The sequence below is a fragment of the Maniola jurtina genome, chromosome 7, assembly GCF_905333055.1.
Source record: "Maniola jurtina chromosome 7, ilManJurt1.1, whole genome shotgun sequence".
NCBI lineage: Eukaryota > Metazoa > Arthropoda > Insecta > Lepidoptera > Nymphalidae > Maniola > Maniola jurtina.
This window is the reverse complement of record NC_060035.1, coordinates 1,410,146-1,432,534: the sequence shown is the minus strand read 5'-3', so window position 1 is coordinate 1,432,534 and position 22,389 is coordinate 1,410,146. Positions and strand designations below refer to the sequence as shown.

General features: G+C 37.7%; 1 protein-coding gene across 1 annotated transcript in view; it reads left to right on the top strand.

The window, feature by feature from the left end:
* LOC123866960 overlaps positions 1–22,389 on the top strand; it is a 179,522-nt gene that overhangs the window by 93,371 nt on the left and 63,762 nt on the right. Inside the window, exons 2-3 of the mRNA XM_045908767.1 lie at positions 10,843–11,095; positions 11,736–11,872. Of these exons, the coding sequence (XP_045764723.1) occupies positions 11,023–11,095; positions 11,736–11,872 (210 nt within the window). The 5' untranslated portion in view covers positions 10,843–11,022. The remainder of the gene's footprint in view (positions 1–10,842; positions 11,096–11,735; positions 11,873–22,389) is intronic.

Genomic DNA, 22,389 nt, shown 5'->3' with positions numbered 1-22,389 from the left:
TGACCACAATCACACCTGATGGAAAGTGATGATGTGGTCTAAGATGTGACGCGTTTAGCTTATGTGCTAATCCAGGATATTATCTATTTCCATTCCCAATTTCAGCCAAATCCGTCTAGTAGTTTTTGCGTGAAGGAGTAACAAACATACACACACACACACACACACACATACAAACTTTCGCCTTTATAATATTAGTGTGATCTTGCATCATGTTGTCTTACGTACAATATAGGTACGGCTCTCTGTTAAAATATTTAATTTTAACCGAGAACGCCGCGAGCAGCGTATGCTTTATAGGCGTCGGTGCTCGCAACGCCGGCGTCGGTCGTTGTAAGACGTAGAGAAAAACTGCTGATGCACTATTTTCGGCACGTGCGGCGAGTGGCTGATAGATGCGCAATCAGGTTTAGCTGTCGCCCGCGGTGAAAGCGAATGCGACCAATTTATTTCGGGTTGTGTCGTTGTAAACAGGTCGATTGATTCGCTCGATTGTGAATGCCATTTTTATTAATGTTTATAGTTAACGGCCGCGACGAGCATACTGATTTAATTAAAGTAATAGAAACTTCGTCAAGTCAAGGTTTTGCCCGCGGAAAACCCTGTCAGCAAAGCTTTATCGCCAAGAAATTATCCGTTAATTGTTCCAGTACGAAGACGCGTTAGGGATATAATATTCCATTTGAAAGCCAATACCTAGTAGGGTCCAGTTTAAGAAATTAGCTCTAGTATCGACTAACTAGCCGATGCCCGCGACTTCGCCCGCGTGGATTTAGGTTTTTTGAAATCCCGTGGGAACTCTTTGATTTTCCGGGATAAAAAGTAGCCTATGTGCTAATCCAGGATATTATCTATCTCCATTCTAAATCCGTGAAGGAGTAACAAACATACACACACACACACACACACACACACATACAAACTTTCGCCTTTATAATATTAGTGTGATTTGTGAGTGACTAGAGCTAATTTCTTAAACTGGACCCTTTCAAGCAAAGATTTTTATATACACCTGTGAAGATGATACTGCCATTGGCGCAATTAAGGTGTCATAAGCCTACTTTGTCGTATTAGTTTACATATTGCGAAAAACCAAATTAAATTTGAATTTCGCGGGCAGACCCGTCGCATCCACCTTAACACTTTTCAAGCAGCCTATACAAAGAGGACTGAGTGTAAAAGCTAGTAGGTAAGTAACACAGTTTCTGCTGAATATTGTAGTCTTTATTTGTGTCGTGGCAGTTATATTCATGTTAACTATAAATTGATATTAAAAATAAAATAAACGCCGACAGTATTTTTGTATTTCTGAGAACATCTGTACCAAAGCTGCTGTATGTCATAATTTATGACACTAGCTAAAATTAAAGACCGTGAAGCGATTACTAAACGTATGTGTTAAGCCCTCGAAGGTCGCCGAATATCCGGGCTTTGTAGTTTACGACGGTCACAGAACAAAAATATCCAAATTACGGCGACATAAAAACCCTAACCACCGACAGACCTTACAGTAAACATAAACAGTATAAAAATTAGTTTAATAATCAAATGAACATTTTCATTATCTATGTGTTATGTTTCATTCCGTAATTAAAGGACACAAGTGTAAATTAAAAATTTATAACACCCCCGACGATCCAAAGTATCTGAGTTTTCCAAAACATCATTTTCAAATAAATAATTATGTATTTAGGCAACGTCCATCTTGACAGCTTGACATTTGTCTATTGACATAATATTATGAACCTAACGGTTATGTAACCTTCTTTTCTACAAGAAAACTAGAAAAGAGCTGATAACTCTTAAACGGCTGAACCAATTTTTTTAGATTATAGCTAAGAACACTCTCGATCAAGCCACCTTTCAAACAAAAAAAACTAAATTAAAATCGGTTCATTCGTTTAGGCGCTACGATGCCACAGACAGATACACAGATACACACGTCAAACTTATAACACCCCTCTTTTTGGGTCGGGGGTTAAAAATAACCAAGAATGAGAATCTAAACATGGCAAGGTGCATTTTACGTATTGCCTGCTTATCTATTTACCACAACTCCTTGTATGTTGCCACGTTGGTTTTGTAGACCAAGAGTCCTCTGAAATAAATATCGACTGAAATATAACTTTGATACAGTCAATTTATTTAACTTGATTTTTTTTTATATAAAAATAACGACCCAAGTAGAAGGCGGATCACCTGATGTTAAGTGATTACCGTCGCCCATGAATATGATTGTGTAATATTATTGAAAATTCCCACGTATGCAGGTTACCTCACGATGTTTTCCTTCACTGTTAAAACATTAATGAATTGCTTAAAACGCACATAACTCCGAAAATGTGTGTGCCCGGGATCGAACCTCCCGAACAGGAGGTGGATGATTTAAACACTAGGATATCACAGCATGCATTGTATGCATTGGATACTTTGCATGCTGTGATATTTATTGAATGCATTGCATACATTGCATGTATGCACACTAATGCATTGTATTAATTAGTGTATATAATGTAACACTAGCTCTTGGTCTAGAAAGTAAACCCACCTACCACAAGATAATACTCGTAACAAGCGCATCTCATCGTGATCGCTCAAGTGTTCATAATCTCGAGTGTGCTTTGAACCCGATGCATTTCAAGTGCATGCATACATTGTGCGTTCTATTCTGGATTTGCGATTTTGATTCTTATAGAACCTTAATAATAAGATTCAATACGACGTATAGCAAATATTAGTGGCTTGCAATTCGCACGTGTTTGGCTTGTTTAGTAGATAATTTTTGTTTATTTCCATACGAAATAATAGAGTAGAAAATACGGCTACGTACCAGCTACTTTCTAGCTATTTTAGTAAAGTTTGAATCTTTCGCCCATCTAAACTGTAATAGAGAGACAGCCAGACTTTTTACTCCTTTGTCACCTGTTATCTCCCAAAGCCACCATGATCCAAACTTCTTCCTACCTGTGCTGGGGACAATACCCAGAGAAACTTTCAGCTTTTATAAAATAACGAAGATCTGGCACGCGCTGGCTCTTAGTCCATAAGATAACTAACTCATGTACTAAATGTAACTAACTCATGACTAATATTCCCCTCTCCCCTCCAATTAAGCGTAAAGCTTGTGCTAGGAGTAGATACGACAATAGTGCAACGGATGGGGTTTGAACCGCCGACCTTTTGGAATTCAGTCCGCTCCTCAACCGTTGAGCTATTGAGGCTCTAACTATCTACATAATATTTTCTATATTAAAGGCACTTAAAGGGTCATAGCTTATTAGAGCTATGCGCCATACGACCTGCGCCGTCTGGCCTCATTCCTGTTAGTATTCTATGAACTTCTATGGACATAGTACGCGCACTACTCAGTGAGCCACTGACGCTACAGAGTTGATGTAGTGAGCTTCATCTATAGAAGTCCATAATATTATAAAGAATACTAACAGTAGGTATGAGGCGAAACGATGTAGGCTGGTGCCGAGAGGTTCTAATGAGGTCATACCTGTAAATGAAAGACATATTATTTCATACCTATTAATCTACCAAGTACCAACATCATGAACCTTCTTCTCACTGGCCTAAAGTCCTACTCCTAGCTAAAGCTAAGTAAGACCACGTCATGGCAAGCATAACCTTTAAAATAAAATCTCAAATTTGTAGTAGAGACCTCTTTTTATACTTGTTTTTCTCGACTGTATTGCCTACCTAAAAACAAGTAGAAAAAACTTACGATTGAAAAAACTTTGGTAAAAAAAAGGCATTACGATTTAATTAGGAGATTAGAACTTTAATTGCTTGTATTAAGCACTTACTAGACGATTTCCGCGACTTTGTTCGCCTGGATATAAATTTTTGATGATCCCATGGGAACTCTTTGATTTTCTGGGATAAAAAGCAGGATGCAAGCGAAACGTCAAATTAGTTAAGCGAGAGGCCTGTGAAAAGGTAACAAACATAAACTGAGTCGCATTTATAATATTAGTAACTTATGCCCACGACTTCAAATCAACAACGATCTCAAACCCCTATTTTATCTCCTTAGGGGTTGAATTTTCACAAATCCTTTCTCAGCGGATGTCTACATCATAATAGCTATTTGCATGCCAAATCTCAGACAGACCCGTCCAGTAGTCTGAGCTGTGCGTTGATAGGTCAGTCAGTCAGTCACCTTTACCTTTCTAACCCCCGACCCAAAAAGAGAGGTGTTATAAGTTTGACGAGTGTATCTGTGTATCTGTCTGTGGCATCGTAGCTCCTAAGCTAATGAACCGGTTTTAATTTAGTTTTTTTTTTTTTTTTTGTTTGAAAGGTGGCTTGATCGAGAGTGTTCTTAGCTATACCTAATCCAAGAAAATCGGTTCAGCTGTTTGAAAGTTATCAGCTCTTTTCTAGTTACTGTAACCTTCACTTGTCGGGGGTTTTATAAATTTTTAATTTACACTTGTATATTAAGGTATGGACTTAAATAAATACGAGTCAGCTGTTTATTATTCACTGATTGCAAGATACAATTTGCGATAAGGAAAAAAGCTCACTCGGCGCGTCCATAACTGTCAGAGCCGAATAATTATTCAGTCGTGTGCACTGTTCTATGACAACCGATTAGTCTACTTATTCACTACTTACGAGTGATTAATTGAATTATGTTGATAAACGACATAAACACCACGGTTAATTGCTTATTTGGGTGACAAGAAAGCTGTGACATTTTTTGTGCAAAGTATCAGAGACTTTTGCACGATAAATCAAAAACTATTATACATGTAAATATAAATAAAAATCTGTTTTAGAATGTACAGGTAATGAATGCCCTTTCATATTATGATACCTCACTTGGTACAGTTATCTTACTTTGAAAATTGAAACATATTTTTTTTAATGATGTAACCACAAATTCACGGATTTCAGATTTATTACTTTACTTGTGCTATAAGACCTACCTACCTGCCAAATTTCATGATTCTAGGTCCCTATAGGTTTTCTTGACAGACACGACGGACGAACGGGCGGACAGTGTGTACGTGATCCTATAAGGGTTCCGCTTTTCCATTTGTGGTACGGAACCCTAAAAACGAAAATGAAATGCGAGTGGACTGGCCCTGAAAACTTGAGAGTTACAAATAGTACAGAATACATAATAGTGATAGTACGTAGCGTACGTAGTAGCATTACATTTGATTGTACAGTCATCAATGCTCATGGATACTCATTATAATGTAATGACCCTTCCTCTCGTGCACTGCATCTAATTATACTCTGCAGTCTACGTGTAGTCGTATTGAAATCAATACTAAGGTCGCGTACGCACTGTTACATACTTTTAATTTACAGTCACGAATTAGAATTCAAAGTTGTAATTTTTGGGCTATAGTTCTTTAGGTAATAGAGACTAGAGAATGCCGTAGTCACAATATTTTGTATGACTATTGACAAAAATACAAGAAAAAAAACTAAACAGCTTTCCTATAGAGAGGTATTGTTTTGATATACTATACTTTTGAAAATGCATCGATGCTAAATTGCAGTTTGTCGACTACCTAAGGCGTACTGAGACCATAGACAAAAGTTATTTTTATCGAAAAGACTAATGGAATAGGCGATCGCTAATCGCAGGTAACTTTGTCTAGCAGTTGAACTTCATTTCTTCAGTGAATCAAGAAATGGAATCGCTCAGAATCGAATGCCGTTTGTCTAGACCCTCTGGGCACGTTCAGCGTTATTTACGGGTAATGGATTTGCATAGATGTGTTATCGGTTCTGACTCCTGTGACAGGTAGATTTGGCTTGCCCACTGCCACTTCAGCTTCCTTATCCGTTGAGCTATGCCAGTTTTGGTTCAACTACCGATGGCACCATTGAATTATGTCCTCAGAGACACATCCAACATAACCCGCTGTATACGCTAAACCACTGAATCGAAGGCAGCCATAACTGCAAAAAAACCCCTAACAATAATCGCAGTATCGATATCACGTATTTTAGTGACTGTTTCCATGCTAGATCTTGTTTCAATAACTTGTTGCATTTAGCGTATCAAATCGCCAATTGCCAATGCTAAAAATATCGTGTGGCTTTGACCCTTAGGTATAACAGTCAGAGCACGTTACGAACATTGATACCTTTGAGTGAGCCGCGCATAGTAATAAGCTTTTCTGCATATGCCCTAATACAGACAGTACAGAATTAGAACTCGATTTGTAGCAGCGGAGTATAAAAATACTCGTCATCAAGTCAAGCCAGCGCGTTTGTACGCGTGACTGCGCCCGCGGTCGCAGGATCAAGTGGCGAAGTCATCTACACCATTAGTATGGCGCCCAGGGACACCAGACACCTGCGTAGATTATGTAAATATTTCACATTTTTTGGGAAAAGAAGACTTTAAAGCGGAAACAAACTATCGGACGCGGCTTAATGGACGCAGCTGACGAACGCGGCTGACGGACGTGGCTGACGGACGCGGCTGAATGATGCGGCTTGACGGATGCGGCTGAGGGACGCGGCTGACGGACGGGGCTGGTGGACTCAGATGACGGACGCGGCTGCCTGCCGTGACTTATAGTATCTGGATGCTAAAATGTAACCTGAATTACTGTACAAACTATTGGACGTAAGTTGCGGACGTAAGTTCGAATGCTCGGACGTCCGATAGCTAGTTATCTCGCAAGCCGCATCCCAAACGACTGTGCAGTGTGCACACCTACTTATCTGTTGCGGCTTGCGGAGAGGTCCCGCTAGTGAAGAGGTCGTTACTTATTAGGACTTCCTCGACCGACTCAAGTAAGAGTACGATTTCGACTCTTAGGTATACTCAGCTTTAACCGTAAAAGAAAATACGTGAGGAAACCTGCATGCGTCAGACATCTCCATAATGTTCTCAAAGATGTGTGAAGTTTGCCAATCCACACTTGCTGAAAGTGTTGGACTATGGCTATACCCCTTCTCGTTTTGAAAAGAGATACGTTCTCAGTGGTGGGGTGACCAATGACCAATCGGTCATTGGTCGAGATGATGATAATGATTGTTTTATGAACCAAACCGCAATGGTAAAGTCGCTCGACAATTCGAAAGCTTATTTGAATTGAAAAATTCTAAGTATTTTTCATGCTGGTCAACAGCAGTGAACAATTGAAGCAAATTGTGTACTATTATCTACTTTCTGACTTTCAAATAATGATGTATTGGTTATAATTAATTACATTAACTTAAAACTAAAGCTACGAGAGTTCCAAACGCGCCCAAGTCTAAGAAGAGTCCGCCTGGTGATGAATGATGGGGACATAACTGACTAATGCTGTCTTTTATCAGAATCCGCACAGAAAGCCACTTTCACTGTTAAAGTCAATCTAATATCTATCACAGATTATATTTTCACACTTTCTAGCGCAAAGAAAAAACGAAATTTACTTTTTAATTACACGCGAATCATCTGTAAATCGAGATTGAAACGATTTTAGCATGGTTTATTATAGAGAAATAAGATTGCTTTTTAGCACGCAATTGCTATGATACCACTTTTCCTCAGCCGACTTTAAAAAATTAGGAGCTTCTCTAATCACATCACAAACATTTTTTCGGCAGAATGAAGTAAGTACCCTATATTATCAACCTCAATGCTTGAAGACCAAAGTCTTCGAATAGTGTGTTGATATACGGACGTACGGAACACTATAAAGTCTCTAGTTTTATAGCTGTATTGTAACATGTATGTGGGTTATCTAGGTCGTACTCTCGGCAACATCAAAGTCGAGGAAATTGAAATTTCAAGGACGACTGCCACGATCTCAAGCATGAAGCAGCCGATAAAGTTTTGTAGTGCAAGTTACCCTACTGCATCATCCTATACCGGCTGCATACCTTGCAAATGTAAATTAAAAATTTATAACACCCCGACAAGTGAAGGTTACTAGAAAAGAGCTGATAACTTTCAAACGGCTGAACCGATTTTCTTGGATTATAGCTAAGAACACTCTCGATCAAGCCCCCTTTCAAACAATAATAAACTAAATCAAAATCGGTTCATTAGTTTAGGAGCTACGATGCCACAGACAGATACACACGTCAAACTTATAACATCCCTCTTTTTGGGTCGGGGGTTAATAAATTGCTTCCCTGTGGTTTACTATGTGAACTTTCTTACTCATGGATTTTGTCTGGAGATAATGATCTATACTAATTACGTCATAAAAGCTATCTGTATGCTCAGCCCGTTCCGTCCAGTAGTCAAAGTGTGTGTTGATAGATCAGTCAGTCAGTCAGTCAGTAAGCTTTTCCTACCAACCTACTACCTACCTATATTAGAACGGTTTGAAATAGACGTTTAAAGCTTTGATGTAAAGTTAGCAACTAGGAACTACATACTGCACTAATCACAAAATTCAATCTAAAGGTCTCTTCCCACTATCATAGCGTACCTTTATAACAATTAATTAAGCATAAAAAACCTGTACCCATCACCTTGAATTTTTCTCAATGAAGTATTTTTCTGCAAGCCATGCATGACATAATATAAACAGGTTATGTGCAGTTGGCTGCTTTCGAGCTTATCGCGAGCGCATTCCATTGCAAACGTGTTCCTGCGACTAAATTAAACAAGTAGGCACTAATTTAAAAAGTTTAAAAAAAAACCGCATCAGCGGTTTACATCTTTTCCGAACCGAAATTCAAGCACATAAAATCCGCCATTTTTTTTTTACAATTTTGTACCTACTCGCGCCATCAAGATGAATCTCATGACGAGTCATTTATCAAAATCGGTCGAGCTGTTGAGTAGTTACGAGCGGACATAGGAACATACATACAGGTCAAACACGTAACGCTCTTTTTGGGCTTCGCCGTAGTCGGGTAAGAAATAAAGCGACTACAACGAAGCAATGTACCTAATAATATAAGTACTTGCAACACCGATATACGTCCCCTGCTGGGCATAGGTCTCTTGTAGGGGTTTCCACACGCCAAAGTCCTGACCTGCCGCCTGAATTCAGCGGCTCTTTGTATGACTTTCTTGATGTCGTCTATCCACCTAGTGGGAGGTCTTCCAACGCAGCGTTTTCCGATGCGAGGTCGCCATTCCAGCACCCTGGGACTCCAACTTCTATTGGTTCTTCGAAATATCTGCCCTGCCCACTTCTTGTCAATTAAACTGACAGGTCTAAATCTAGTGCTACCCTTTTCCGCACGGAGAATGAGGTGGAGTATGAACGGGAGAGCAATATTAGACTCGTCATTGTAGTTTAGTTTAGATAGCGTGTACAGTAAAAATAATAGTATACACAAGTGTAAATTAAAAATTTATAACACCCCCGACGATCCAAAGTATCTGAGTTTTCCAAAACATCATTTTCAAATAAATAATTATGTATTTAGGCAACGTCCATCTTGACAGCTTGATATTTGTCTATTGACATAATATTATGAACCTAACGGTTATCTAACCTTCTTTTCTACAAGAAAACTAGAAAAGAACTGATAACTCTTAAATGGCTGAACCAATTTTTTTAGATTATAGCTAAGAACACTCTCGATCAAGCCACCTTTCAAACAAAAAAAACTAAATTAAAATCGGTTCATTCGTTTAGGCGCTACGATGCCACAGACAGATACACAGATACACAGACACACAGATACACAGATACACACGTCAAACTTATAACACCCCTCTTTTTGGGTCGGGGGTTAAAAATAGTCACATTATCAAGCATTCTTAAATAATTTTTTTTAATTTTTAATACTTGGCGATATAATTTTTTACTAATTTGCAAAGTAAAGAGGTATTATAATTGTTAGATGAAGTTAACCATTTCCATCATCATAATCCGGCTCACTAAATCGTCATCAAAAATGCCGGCACACTACAGAGCACGGGTCTCCTCTCAGAGTGAGAAGGGGTTTGGCCATAGTCTACCACCCTGGCCAAGTGGGGATTGGTGGACCATTAACCGGCCATTAACCATTTCCATACCACATTAATAACTAAACGTTACGAAACCAATAGTGAACGACTACCTTTAATAGTTGTAACGTGTAGTAAAATACATAGTTCTATTTGCAGAAAACAATAAACGCAATCTACATACCGACGCTGTACCATAAGCGAGTTTATGATCGGCATTAAGACACTTTTACGGTCTAAATCTAGATTTCTCTTCATGGCTAGACTTTCTACGCTGACCTAAATACGCGGCGGAAATTATTTATTGTTAACCGCTTTCAAATTAAAACTTCTTGGAAACCATTATTCATATAATGTTGTCATACTAATTCAATACTAGTCGCTGGCAAGAACCTTTACAGACCATCAAGTAAAATTCTTGTTAAATTAATAACTTTTTTACTAAGTACCCATTTAATAAGCTTTCGCTTGACTGCAAAGTGCAGTCACCCCAAATGGTAGATGGTGTTCTTTTGAAGGTTCTTTTGAATTGAAGGTTCTTTTAAAGTTTAAGCAGCGCATATTAGAAACGAGGAAGCAAATCGCTTCGTACGGGTCTATGGAATTTCGATTATGTAGGGGTGCAAAACAGAGCGTAACTAAATTGCCACCTATGTATAATACGCGACAGGTCGAGATGGCAATCGAGGTATGAGGCGGGAAGACGCCCCGCACGACTGCACGTCACCCGTGCTCACCCGCAGCGGCTTAGCGCGGTGGCTGTGTCTCCACCCCGGTTGCCATCTCAATCATAGGTCCCTATCTGATTTTGTCAGTCCATCTCTATAGGCACACTTCTTAAAATAAAGAAAAGAAGATTCCGACGAATTAGAACCTCCTCCTTTTTGAAGTCGGTTAAAAAACCTTCATCATCCACAAATACTTTTGTTAATTTCTGCTTTTCTTTGTTCCAGGTTACCTATCCACCAGTGAAAACAGTGAAGTGTCATATAACCCATTCTAAATTCATAGTTTATCAGTTTTCTTACTAACAACATGACTTGATACTAAATTATTTACCAGTGTGTGTGTGATAGTGATAAATTATTTAAAAAGTATTACCAATTTGTGATATATCTGTGCCAGTGTTCAAAATGGAAGCCTTGGAAAGGAGAGGACGCGTGATTGCGATAGTCGCAATCGTTTTCATTGTCTTTTGGTCACAGTGTAAGTATAACATTCATGCCTAGGTCGCGATTACATCTGTGAGTTTTACTCACGTAAGTAGCCTACGTGATTAACTGACAACAAAACTAATGTGAATCCATACTTCCACACTTAATATTAAATGCGAAAGTGTGTCTGTCTGTCTGCTACCTTTTCACAGCCCAACAGTTTTATCGATTCTGACGAAAGGTACAGAGTTAGCTTATATCCCGGGGACGGACATAGGCTACTTTTTATCCCGGAAAATCAAGGAGTTTCCACGGGATTCCTAAAGACCCATCCGCTTGACCGATTTTTACGGGTACCAAGGTAGCTTGCGTCCATGTTATTGACATAGTCAACTGTTTAACCCGGAAAATCAAACAGCTCCCACAGGATCATTGGAAACATAATTCCACGCGGACGAAGTCGCGGGTATCATCTAATGTACTTGTAAGAGTGTTTACATTAGTAAATCTGTCGTAAGTTAATCATGTAAGCTACTTACGTGAATCATACTTATACAGGTGTATCCGCGGCCTTATATTTTGAATACGATAGTGTGTCTATTTATTGATTGATAGTAAATAATTATAATTAAATAAACTTAAAACTTAAACTACCAGTGGAGCTTCCCGGCTGTATTAATTTCTTTTTGCAGGCAAAGGAGTGGACGGCCACAAGAACCACACAAAAATGTCGTACGTCTGTCCACCGCAGTTCATCAGGCTGGGCCACAGCTGCTACTTCTTCAGCGATACCAAGGCCACGTGGCACAACGCGCTCTTCGCTTGCAAGGTATGTACATACTCCAATTTTTTTAAAAGTTGAAAAAATATAGACTAGCGCTTGGCATCAGACCTACTGGCCAGACTACATGCAGCCTAAGATGTCCTGCCTAGTGCACTTGCCTAGCGATGCCTATTTACTCTTGACTTAAAAGTTAAATGTATTTATATTAAAAGTGGAGGGGGAAACTGACGCCTGAAGAGCTTTCATTATCCTAGCGGTTAGCATTAGAAACGAGAAGGAAAATCACTTCGTACATGGAATTTTGACTACTTGCGGGTACGACATACATTTATGAATGCAAAAGAATACCTTACCTCAACACCTTTGCCTTACCTTACCTCAAAACAAATAATTTTCATAGTTGGCTAAGGGTGATATCACACAGCCGTTGTATAAAATGTTGTTTGATATCTTCTCGACAAGCTGAAGTCTATTTAGGCTACCTGGAATATTCATTTAACTAAAACGTCCAAGATTTCGCCCCTTTTTCAAAGTGACTGATTGAAATTCATTCTTCAGATCTCATTCTGTTCTATTATTGTGACCTCTTCTAGAACATGCTGTATGCCTGATTACGGAAGAAAAGGGTAAATATTATTATTTTACTAGCTGATGCCCGCGACTTCGTTCGCGTGAATGTAGGTTTTTTAAAGTTCCCGTGGGAATTCTTTGATTTTCCGGGATAAAAAGTAGCCTATGTGCTAATCCAGGGTATAATCTATCTCCATTCTAAATTTCAGCCCAATCCGTCCAGTAGTTTTTGCGTGAAGGAGTAACAAACATACACACACACACACATACAAACTTTCTCCTTTATAATATTAGTGTGATGTTCGTCATATGTTTTGTCTCTTTCGGTACGACAAGATATTATGACGTGATCAGCTTAAGGCAGTCATTTATCTTCTTCAAATGTATAGAAATAAATATTTCCCTTGTAACAAAATACTTGAAGTCGTTAAACAAAATTGAGAAAAATGAGTCCATCTGCAGTTCGTCGAGTCAAGGATATTTTACTTGTGGTTTTAGTGCTTGCAATAAATTCTAATAACTCTAGTTTACGCTAGCCGATTCATCGCTTCAACACTAAGCTAATTACTGTAGACCTTGAGGCTGTATTGTAATGTAGATGTGTGTTGACTGGTGATAACAAGTGTAAATTAAAAATTTATAACACCCCCGACGATCCAAAATATTTGAGTTTTCCAAAACATCATTTTCAAATAAATAATTATGTATTTAGTTAGGCAACGTTCATCTTGACAGCTTGACATTTGTCTATTGACATAATATTATGAACCTAACGGTTATCTAACCTTCTTTTCTACAAGAAAACTAGAAAAGAGCTGATAACTCTTAAACGGCTGAACCATTTTTTTTAGATTATAGCTAAGAACACTCTCGATCAAGCCACCTTTCAAACAAAAAAAAACTAAATTAAAATCGGTTCATTCGTTTAGGCGCTACGATGCCACAGACAGATACACAGATACACAGATACACAGATACACAGATACACAGATACACTGACACACAGATACACACGTCAAACTTATAACACCCCTCTTTTTGGGTCGGGGGTTAAAAATAATAATATTGTGTCACAAGCTGTCGAACTTTTGACGACCCCCCTGGCACAGTGGTGAGCGCTGTGGTCTTATTAGTGGGAGGTCCCAGGTTCGATTCCCGGCACGGAAAATTTGGAATTTTGTAATTTCTAAATTTTCTCTGTTCTGGTCTGGTGGGAGGATTTGGCCGTGGCTAGTTACCACCCTATCGTGCCGCCAAGCAATTTAGCGTTCCGGTACGATGCCGTGTAGAAACCAAAGGGGTATAGGTTTAGTAAAAACTGCCATATCCTTTCCAGGTTAGCCCGCTTCCATCTTATACTGCATCATCACTTACCGCCAGGTGAGATTGCAGTCAAGGGCTAACTTGTATCTGAATAAAATAAAATAGACTCGCGGTTTGTAAATTTTTACTTATTTATTTAATTTAGGATAAACGTGATAAGATGAAAGTTCAAATTGTTCAAGTGCTGGTAGCATTTCGGAGCCATAAGTAGTAGTGCTAAAAACTAGGGTGGTATTTCTTAAACAGTAGTTATTTCTAAAAACTGATGAAACCTCATAATACGTTTTAAATCTCACTGAGACATCACTTGAAGGTCAAAACTTCTTCGACTCACACTTACACGTTCAGGAAAACTCAGACCCTGAAAAATTTGTTTTCAACATTTAAATAATATAAGTTCCTATGTACTAATAATAGCGATAATAGGTTTTTATAACTGTGTTTTTCAACTTTACTGATTTCACTGTAGCTGTGACAGACGGACTGGGCAGTGGACGGAGTGCACAGACTATAATATATACGATGTATATGTATAATGTAAACTATGATTAAACGTATAAGCTTTGACTTTAAGGTTAACCAGCTGTTAGACCACGTCGCGTCAGCTACTTGCGCTTGTGAACTTGTGAGAACTAAAGCAATTAAATAATTTGAGAACCGTAGCCTTCGTAAAAATAGCGAGCAAGATAACTAGCACTAAATAATTTGTCCTTACAAGCGGGATGTAATTCTTTTATTTCTATGATGAAAACCGTGTTAAATTCCAAGTTAACTAATGGCCGTAGCTAGGAATTAACTTCGGTCCTCAGCTTTCTTCATCCAGCCATTTCCCGCCAGCCACTTTATATCGTCAGCCCATCGTGCTGGAGAGCGTCACACACTACGCTTGCTTAAACGCGGTCTCCACTCAAGGACTTTCCGGCTCTAATCGCCATCGCCTTGTCGACATGCATACGGTGCCCACTGCCACTTCAGCTTGCTAATAGTTTGGGTTATGTCAGTGACCTTGGTTCTCCTGCGGATCTCCTCATTTCGGATCTTATCCCTCAGGCATCATTTGTATTAAATTGTATTGCTCATTTTTGATAACCATTAAGTATTATCCAATATCGTTACATTGGTTTACAAGGAGTGTGAAATGAGGCAGATTTGCATCACATTAAGTACCGGTCCGGTTACCTCGAGGACTCGACATCACGAGACGGCGTTTTTCATATGCAAATATAAAGAATATGGTACACACCGCCTTGCCCGAGATGGGAGTGACGAGGAGGCAAAAAGTGGTACGGACAACGGTAAAAAATCCGTACAATTACAATTGAATGTCGTATAGATATTAAAAAAATAGTTCAAGTGCGAGTTGAACTCGCACGCAAAGGGTTCCGTATCCATACCATCGCACAAGATATACGTAACTACTTCTTAATTTTTTTAGTTTTCATAGCAGCCATTTTGAGATATTTATTATTTGTTGTTATAACGGCAATATTACACACCCTAGGAAAATTTCAACTCTCATATTAACAACATAGAATAGGTAGAGAGAGGCACCCACCATCAAATGTAAATGAAAGTAAATAAATAAATGAGATGAAATGAGATCTGTCTGTCTATATAGCCCGCTGACAGACAGACGGACGGACGGACAGCGGAGAGTTAGTAATAGGGTCCCGTTGGTACCCTTCGGGTACGCAACCCTAAAAATACGCACAATTATGAATATTGAATGCCGTACCTACGGATATTCAAAAAAAATAACACAGAATTAAATGTAACCATAGAGCTGAGAATTACACTAAAAAGTCAAATAATTTCGGTTTTTTATCGCAGTTCACGACAATTTTGTGGTAATCATGCGACACTAACTTACAGTCGTAAAGACATTGATTTTAAAAACGATATGTGCCTTATTTTTAATTTATGTGCCTTTTCGGAAAAACGCGTAAACGACGTAAATTGCCCGGCGCTGTAGTCTTTCTGGAGTTAGGCTTTCACTCATTTCATGATCTCATTGTCAGCTTGCGACAAAAAGGTCGTATGGGCCACAACTTCTCATGTGTTATACGCATAACACATGAGAAGATGTGGCGTATAGTGCCGGCACCACTTACACCATTTCAGCGAGATGCTTTTAAGCAATCTGAGGAAAACTAAAATATAGATTAATAACTTTTGTAATCTAATTAATTCCCTACATAATAATTTTATACTCTTAGTGCAGGTATTTGCATAAAAAATAGCCACTTATAGCACGTTTCAAATATTTATTTGCGTTTGGCACACATCAACTGAATGGCATATATAAATTTGTTTAAATAGGTTTGTAGTTATGGCATTTTTAAATAGACTAAACAAATAGACCACCGTGGCAGTGCGTCGGTACACCATACAATCCGCATTGCTAACATGTTTATTTAATCTGTGAGACCTGGTTCACAGTTAAAAAAAAACTTTCTGTCGTCTTCGACTCACATCTAAAGTTTTACACCACCAACACCGTTTATATTGTGAAACTAGATAACTTTTCTTTTTCTCGACACACCTCTCGAATCTTCAGAGCACTGCATTTTCTCCAGTGCTCTATAAAAACAAGATAAAAACTTTTCCGTCTTACGACACACCTCTTAATTTTAGAAACTTTGTTAACACAGTATTTTATACAAAGCAAATAAAGAAAACCCATAATCTCAAACCAATCACCGTAAAAATATTTTATGTTAAATAAAAAATTTATTTTATTTTAATTAAACATAGGATATTTTTTTTGTAATAGGTTCTTCTATTTTATTTTAAATACATAGGTATAAAATACATAAGGATTACACATATTTTTCAGAATTTTGTTGGGTAGTTTAGTTGAGTAAATATTATGATTATAAACAGTATAAAAAAGAATTAATACCCAACACATTATTGCTAATTTGTTATATATACATAAACTAAACCAAGTAAATAAATACACGTATAGTTTTGTATCGACGAATTAGCAACATTATGTAATTTCCTGCTATAAAATAAACAATAAATTGCTATTTTGAATTCTTTGTGTTAACAAATCGGAAAGATCAAATGTAAACTGACTCTGTTGCTATGTTGTTAGAGCCGCAATACAGATGTTGTAGAGAATCTCGCGGCATAGTTTAAAAAGCAAACCATATGTTACGTTTTGATAAAATCCCGTAAATCAACACTGACCTATAAATACTACGAGTAAGGACTAATTCACACTGAATACCGGTATTTTTTTCATTTTTTAAACTGCAAAGGTATAAAACTAATCGCTATATTTCTAATGGACTCTACATAAATGAATCTTTGTAAATTATTTGACTGCAAAAAATCAGACAAGAAATGCTGGTAATGAAATTAAAAAGTAAAACAATAGATACGATATTTATATTTTAACCTCAATTAAAACAAGTTTAATATCAAATAATAATGATAATGTGGGAGTAGAGAATCTAGAATAACATCGATTTTACGCATCGACAAATTGTAGTGTACTTTGACTCACTTAGCGAACGAGTGGGTGTGATTTAAATCGATTTTATTTTGCTTCATTTTTACATATTGACTCAGTACATAAATTATTGTCGTAGACTCAATTTGCGCGGAAATATTTGCACAATTTTAAAGTGTTGTCTGAAATAATTTATTCCTACAGAAATAAGTACATGGCTACGAATGTTACGATATTATTAGAGAAGTCTGATTTGTTCCTCTGTCAAAATATCTTTTAGATATCTATCAAGGCTGTTCCAAAAATTGTAAGTAAAATGAAAAATTCTTGGAATGGGTAAAAATTTTATTTAGATATAGCTTTTCAAAATATTTCCCTCCAACGGACTCCAACCCCAATGCTTTTTATGCATTCGGGTGAACCAGCTTTTGAAACATTTAAATATCTTGCGGGAGGTCGAAAAATAACTGCCGTTAGAGACGTGCATTGCTGTAAACAAAAGAGTAACAGATTTACTTTTTAAAAAATATTTTAAAAAAGAACTATACATAGCCGGCCATTAATTTTCAGCAAAGAGTTTTGTACTAAAATTAGCCATCAATTTAAAACAATTTCTAGAAAAAAGAGCTTATATTTTATTCTGTAGCTAATATTATTTTCGGAACAACCTAATATCTTTAGCTGCTTTGTTACAGGTATCTATATTTTATAACAGTTTTTTTTTAGAATGTTGCTGTTATGAACGCGCCCTAACGTTTTGCGAAAATGTATTCATCTCGTAAACATATCAGATCTGCGATGTATATTTTTAAGAGCTGTAACGATAATTGTATAAAGGAATAAAGAAACTTTTGTTGTAATAGTTATTTATCACTCTTTATATTTACAAGGTTGCGTAACTGGATAAATAGTGATGTTATTTTTAGCCACAGACGTGAACGAAAAAGGTTCTTTTAGGGTTCCGTAATTCAAAAGGAAATACGATACCCTTATAGGATCACTTTGTTGTTTGTCTGGCTGTCCGTCCGTCGTGTCTGTCAAGAAAACCTATAGGGTACTTCCCTAGACCGTTGACCTAGAATCATGAAAGGCAGGTAAGTATGTCTTGTAGCACAAGTAAAGGAATAAATCCGAAAACCATGAATTTGTGGTTCCATCATTTAAAAAAATATCAAAATGTGTTTCAATTTTCAAGTAAGATAACTATACTAAGTGGGGTATCATATGAAAGGGCTTTATCTGTATATGCTAAAACAGATTTTTATTTATTTTTATGAATAATAGTTTTCGATTAATCGTGCAAAATGTCGAAAAAATACCCGAGTACGGAAACCTCAGTGCACGAGTCTGACTCACACTTAATCGGTTTTTTTCAGTATAGAATATATTTATTCTGGTTTAGGATAGACTGACTCTTGAACGTACTATGTAAGTCGTAAATAACATCAAACATTCGTACCCTTAATTATCCCTTTACAAAGACATTTTTTGATTACTGCACTATTCCAGTTTATCGACCCGCAAACTACGGGAAACGTCGTAAAACTTTATCGATATCCTGAATAGCAGTGCCAAACTCTGACGCTTCCAGGTATGATGTTATGGGAGCTATTTTGCGTCATGGATTACGAAAACCCACATTGCACTACACAATTCGTCATGGCTTATTTAGACGCTTGAAAATGGAGTTGAAATGAAAATATACCTGTCTAGCTGATGCCCGCGACTTCGTCCGCGTGGATTTAGGTTTTTATAAATCCCGTGGGGACTCTTTGATTTTCCGGGGTCAAAGTAGTCTACGTCACTCTCCACGTCTTCAACTATACCCATGCAAAAAATCACGTCAATCCGTTGCTTCGTTGCGACGTGACTGTGACAAACACACAAACAAACACACTTTCGCATTTATAATATTAGTATGGATTTTACACAAAACCTACATCTAATAGGAATTTAAACTACCTTAGTACAACCTTTCACTCCTCAACTTCAACTGATAGGGTTTTATAACCGACTTCAAAAACAGAGTGCACCAAAATTCGGCATATGAATAATTATTATTATTTTCCTGAATTGAATTCATACTGAAATATTTCATAAACTATTGGACAGACGTGTTCTGGATTGGATACCGCGTATCACCAAGCATGTGGGACGACCTCCAACGGCTGGACCAACGACCTAGCAGTAGCAGTAGAGTGCTAAGTAGGTGGATGAGAAAGGCTGAGGACCGTGTGTGATAGCGCGCTCTTGGGAAGGCCTATGCCCAGCACTGGACGCAATCATGCTGATTGATTGATTGTTTGATATTTCATAAAGTGGAAGCCTATACATAAGGTGTAAGATAGCTAAAGGTAGGTATATAAGTACAATGCAATATGTTATCACTGTCCAGTACTTACAATTTTGCAATAATAAGTAAGTTAGTTCAAGTAAGACATAGTTCGAAAACCCGAAAGGTAGACGTTCGGGTCTGGAATGGTGAAAAGTCTACGCATTGGAAGACCCGCCACTAAATAGTTGGATAGACGACATCAAACGAGTCGAAATCTATAGAGTGTACATTGACTTTGCTCAGACTTAAGCGAGACGGTTTTATGTCAGTAGTAGAGCGTTGTCTCGTTTTAGTCAACGTGCGGTCTTTAGATCTCAGCCGTAGAGGCGCTGGATTCAGGCGGCGCAAGAGCGTGAGCGTGGAAGTCCCTACAAGAAACATATGCCCAGCTACCAGAAGCAGTGCTTCACACCGCGCCAACTGATAACTTTGTATCAAGCACAAGTCAGGTCGTGCATGGAGTACTGCAGTCACCTCTATGATGGCTCCGCTAAATATCAACTAGCAGCTCTGGATGCCGTTGATCGTCGAGCTAGGAGACTTGTAGGCGAAGACTCTCCTTTGTTGGCGAAACTTCATAGTCTCGATCACCGCCGTAAGGTCGCTGGCTTATCGGTGTTTTATAGGATATATTTCGGAGAGTGTGCACAGGAACTTTTCGATCTTGTCCCCCCTTCACCATTTTACCACCGAACCGCAAGACGTCGGGCGAGTTTCCATCCTTATGTCGTCGACATTCCATCTACACGCACGAAACGTTTTGCGTCTTCATTCCTCATACGCATGGCTAAGGTTTGGAATACTCTTCCCCGATCTGTGTTTCCTACCAATTACAATCCGGGTATCTTTAAAACAAGAGTGAATAGGCACCTTCTAGGTAAACGCGTCACATCTTAGACCACATCATCACTTTCCATCAGGTGTGATTGTGGTCAAGCGCTTGCCTATAGTGAATAAAAAAAAAAAAAAAAGCTGTGGACGTTCAGTCAGTCAGTTGATAACGATGATGATGAAAAGCTCAAGTATTTCAATCATAGAGATATTATCATTCATCCAAGATTTTAACGGACTGATATCGTGCGCATTGGTATTGAATTAAATAAAGCTACAAAAGCGAAAGCAAACACGCGTAGCTACTGTGACAAGTGACAAGTTGGGATACGTCAATCTTGACACGTGCAATTTAGTGTGACAAATATGTGACAGATGACAGCGAGTGTCTGTCAATGTTGTCACACATGGATAAGCACTGCAGGTATTAAGACATTCACACCACACCATGCAAAAGAGATTAACGACTTAACACATTAACACAATTTATGCTTTCATTTTAAAGATATAATAACACTCTTTAAAGTAGAGCAGCTATTAACAAACCAGATACTTTTTTAAGACGTGTGTTTTAAAAAATTTGGAAAAATAAAAGATTTGGTGTGTCACGTGTTTATAGAAAAAGGTCATAATTAAGTGCGACAGGTTTTTGATGCAATCAGCGATGTAGCTATAGGTATGTTTTCGCAGAATTGCTTCTCGAATCCTGAAGCCGACCATACCTATGTTTTTATACTAGCTAATTAGGAATAATCCTGTAAGGCTTGGTGTAAGCGTTGAAAATAAATAAATAAATAAAAATGATGACCAAAACTAGTTAATGCCCACGTGTATTGAAGTGAAAACTTCTTTAGGTGCGTTGGGTGTATTTGGGATAGTTAAAAACTTCAAATTCTTATCACTGACATGCTAATGAGCTCGGTTGCCGACAGATGTAAAAACTAAATCAATTTTAATGGCTTTTACGAAAAAAAAAATATTACAGTAATTGGTCAAGTTTCTGGAATCAGCGGCTCGAGTTGTACATTGATATTTCCCTCAGTCAGTTTTTCCTTTTATACTGGCATAATAAATGCTATTTTAAGTCATTTAAACAAGATGTGGATTTCATGCTTCATTTCAGAAAGCCGAGGTGCCTACTAACATTAAAAAGATAAGTATACTAATGCTTATGCTAACGTCCTTTTGTCGCTTTGTCCTCTCTGTCACATATAATTACATTAAGATATCTTTAATATTTGGCTCAACCTGCTTAGATGAAAGTGTGAAATCGATGATCTCTTTGGAGCAATGTCCCGAATAATTGCCTCGCATTCCCGGATTCGATTCCCATTTAAGTAAACTTGAGCAAATTACTTAGTTTACGCCTAGTTTGGTTGAAATAGACATTATACCTACCTATATTAATACGTACTAAACCAAAGCTAAATATAATTTCACAACCACTTCATAGTAATATATTAAACACACGTTTATACTATTTCCCATAGGTTATGTACAATGTTATTATGTCATTACTATTCCTATGCAGTTAGTCACGTTCAACCTTCGGCTTAGTGTGTAAATGGAATTATGGAAACCATGATGTTTTAACGATATTTAGTGATATTCTGGAATCGATACGATATATTACGTTCGTAATAATCCAAATACTTATGTATATGTATACATATAACTCAAAATTTAAAAAACACCCGACACAAAAACCTCTATAAGACAACTAGAAAAGAGCTGATAACTTTCAAATGGCTGAACTGATTTTCTTCGATTATAGCTAAGAACACTCGATCAAGCTAAGCTACCTTTGAAACAAAAAAACTAAATTAAAATCGGTTCATTCGTTTAGGAGCTACGATGCCACAGACAGATACACAGATACATACGTCAAACATTACACGGGATTAAAAACTAAATAAAAAATAGACGCACAACCTGGTGAAATAAATAATCGCAACAATTTCTGCTGCAATTTCAAATTCAAATTTTAATTGATTTAAAAGAGATTCTGTGTTATTAATTTTGGGCTATCGAGGGTAAAAGTTC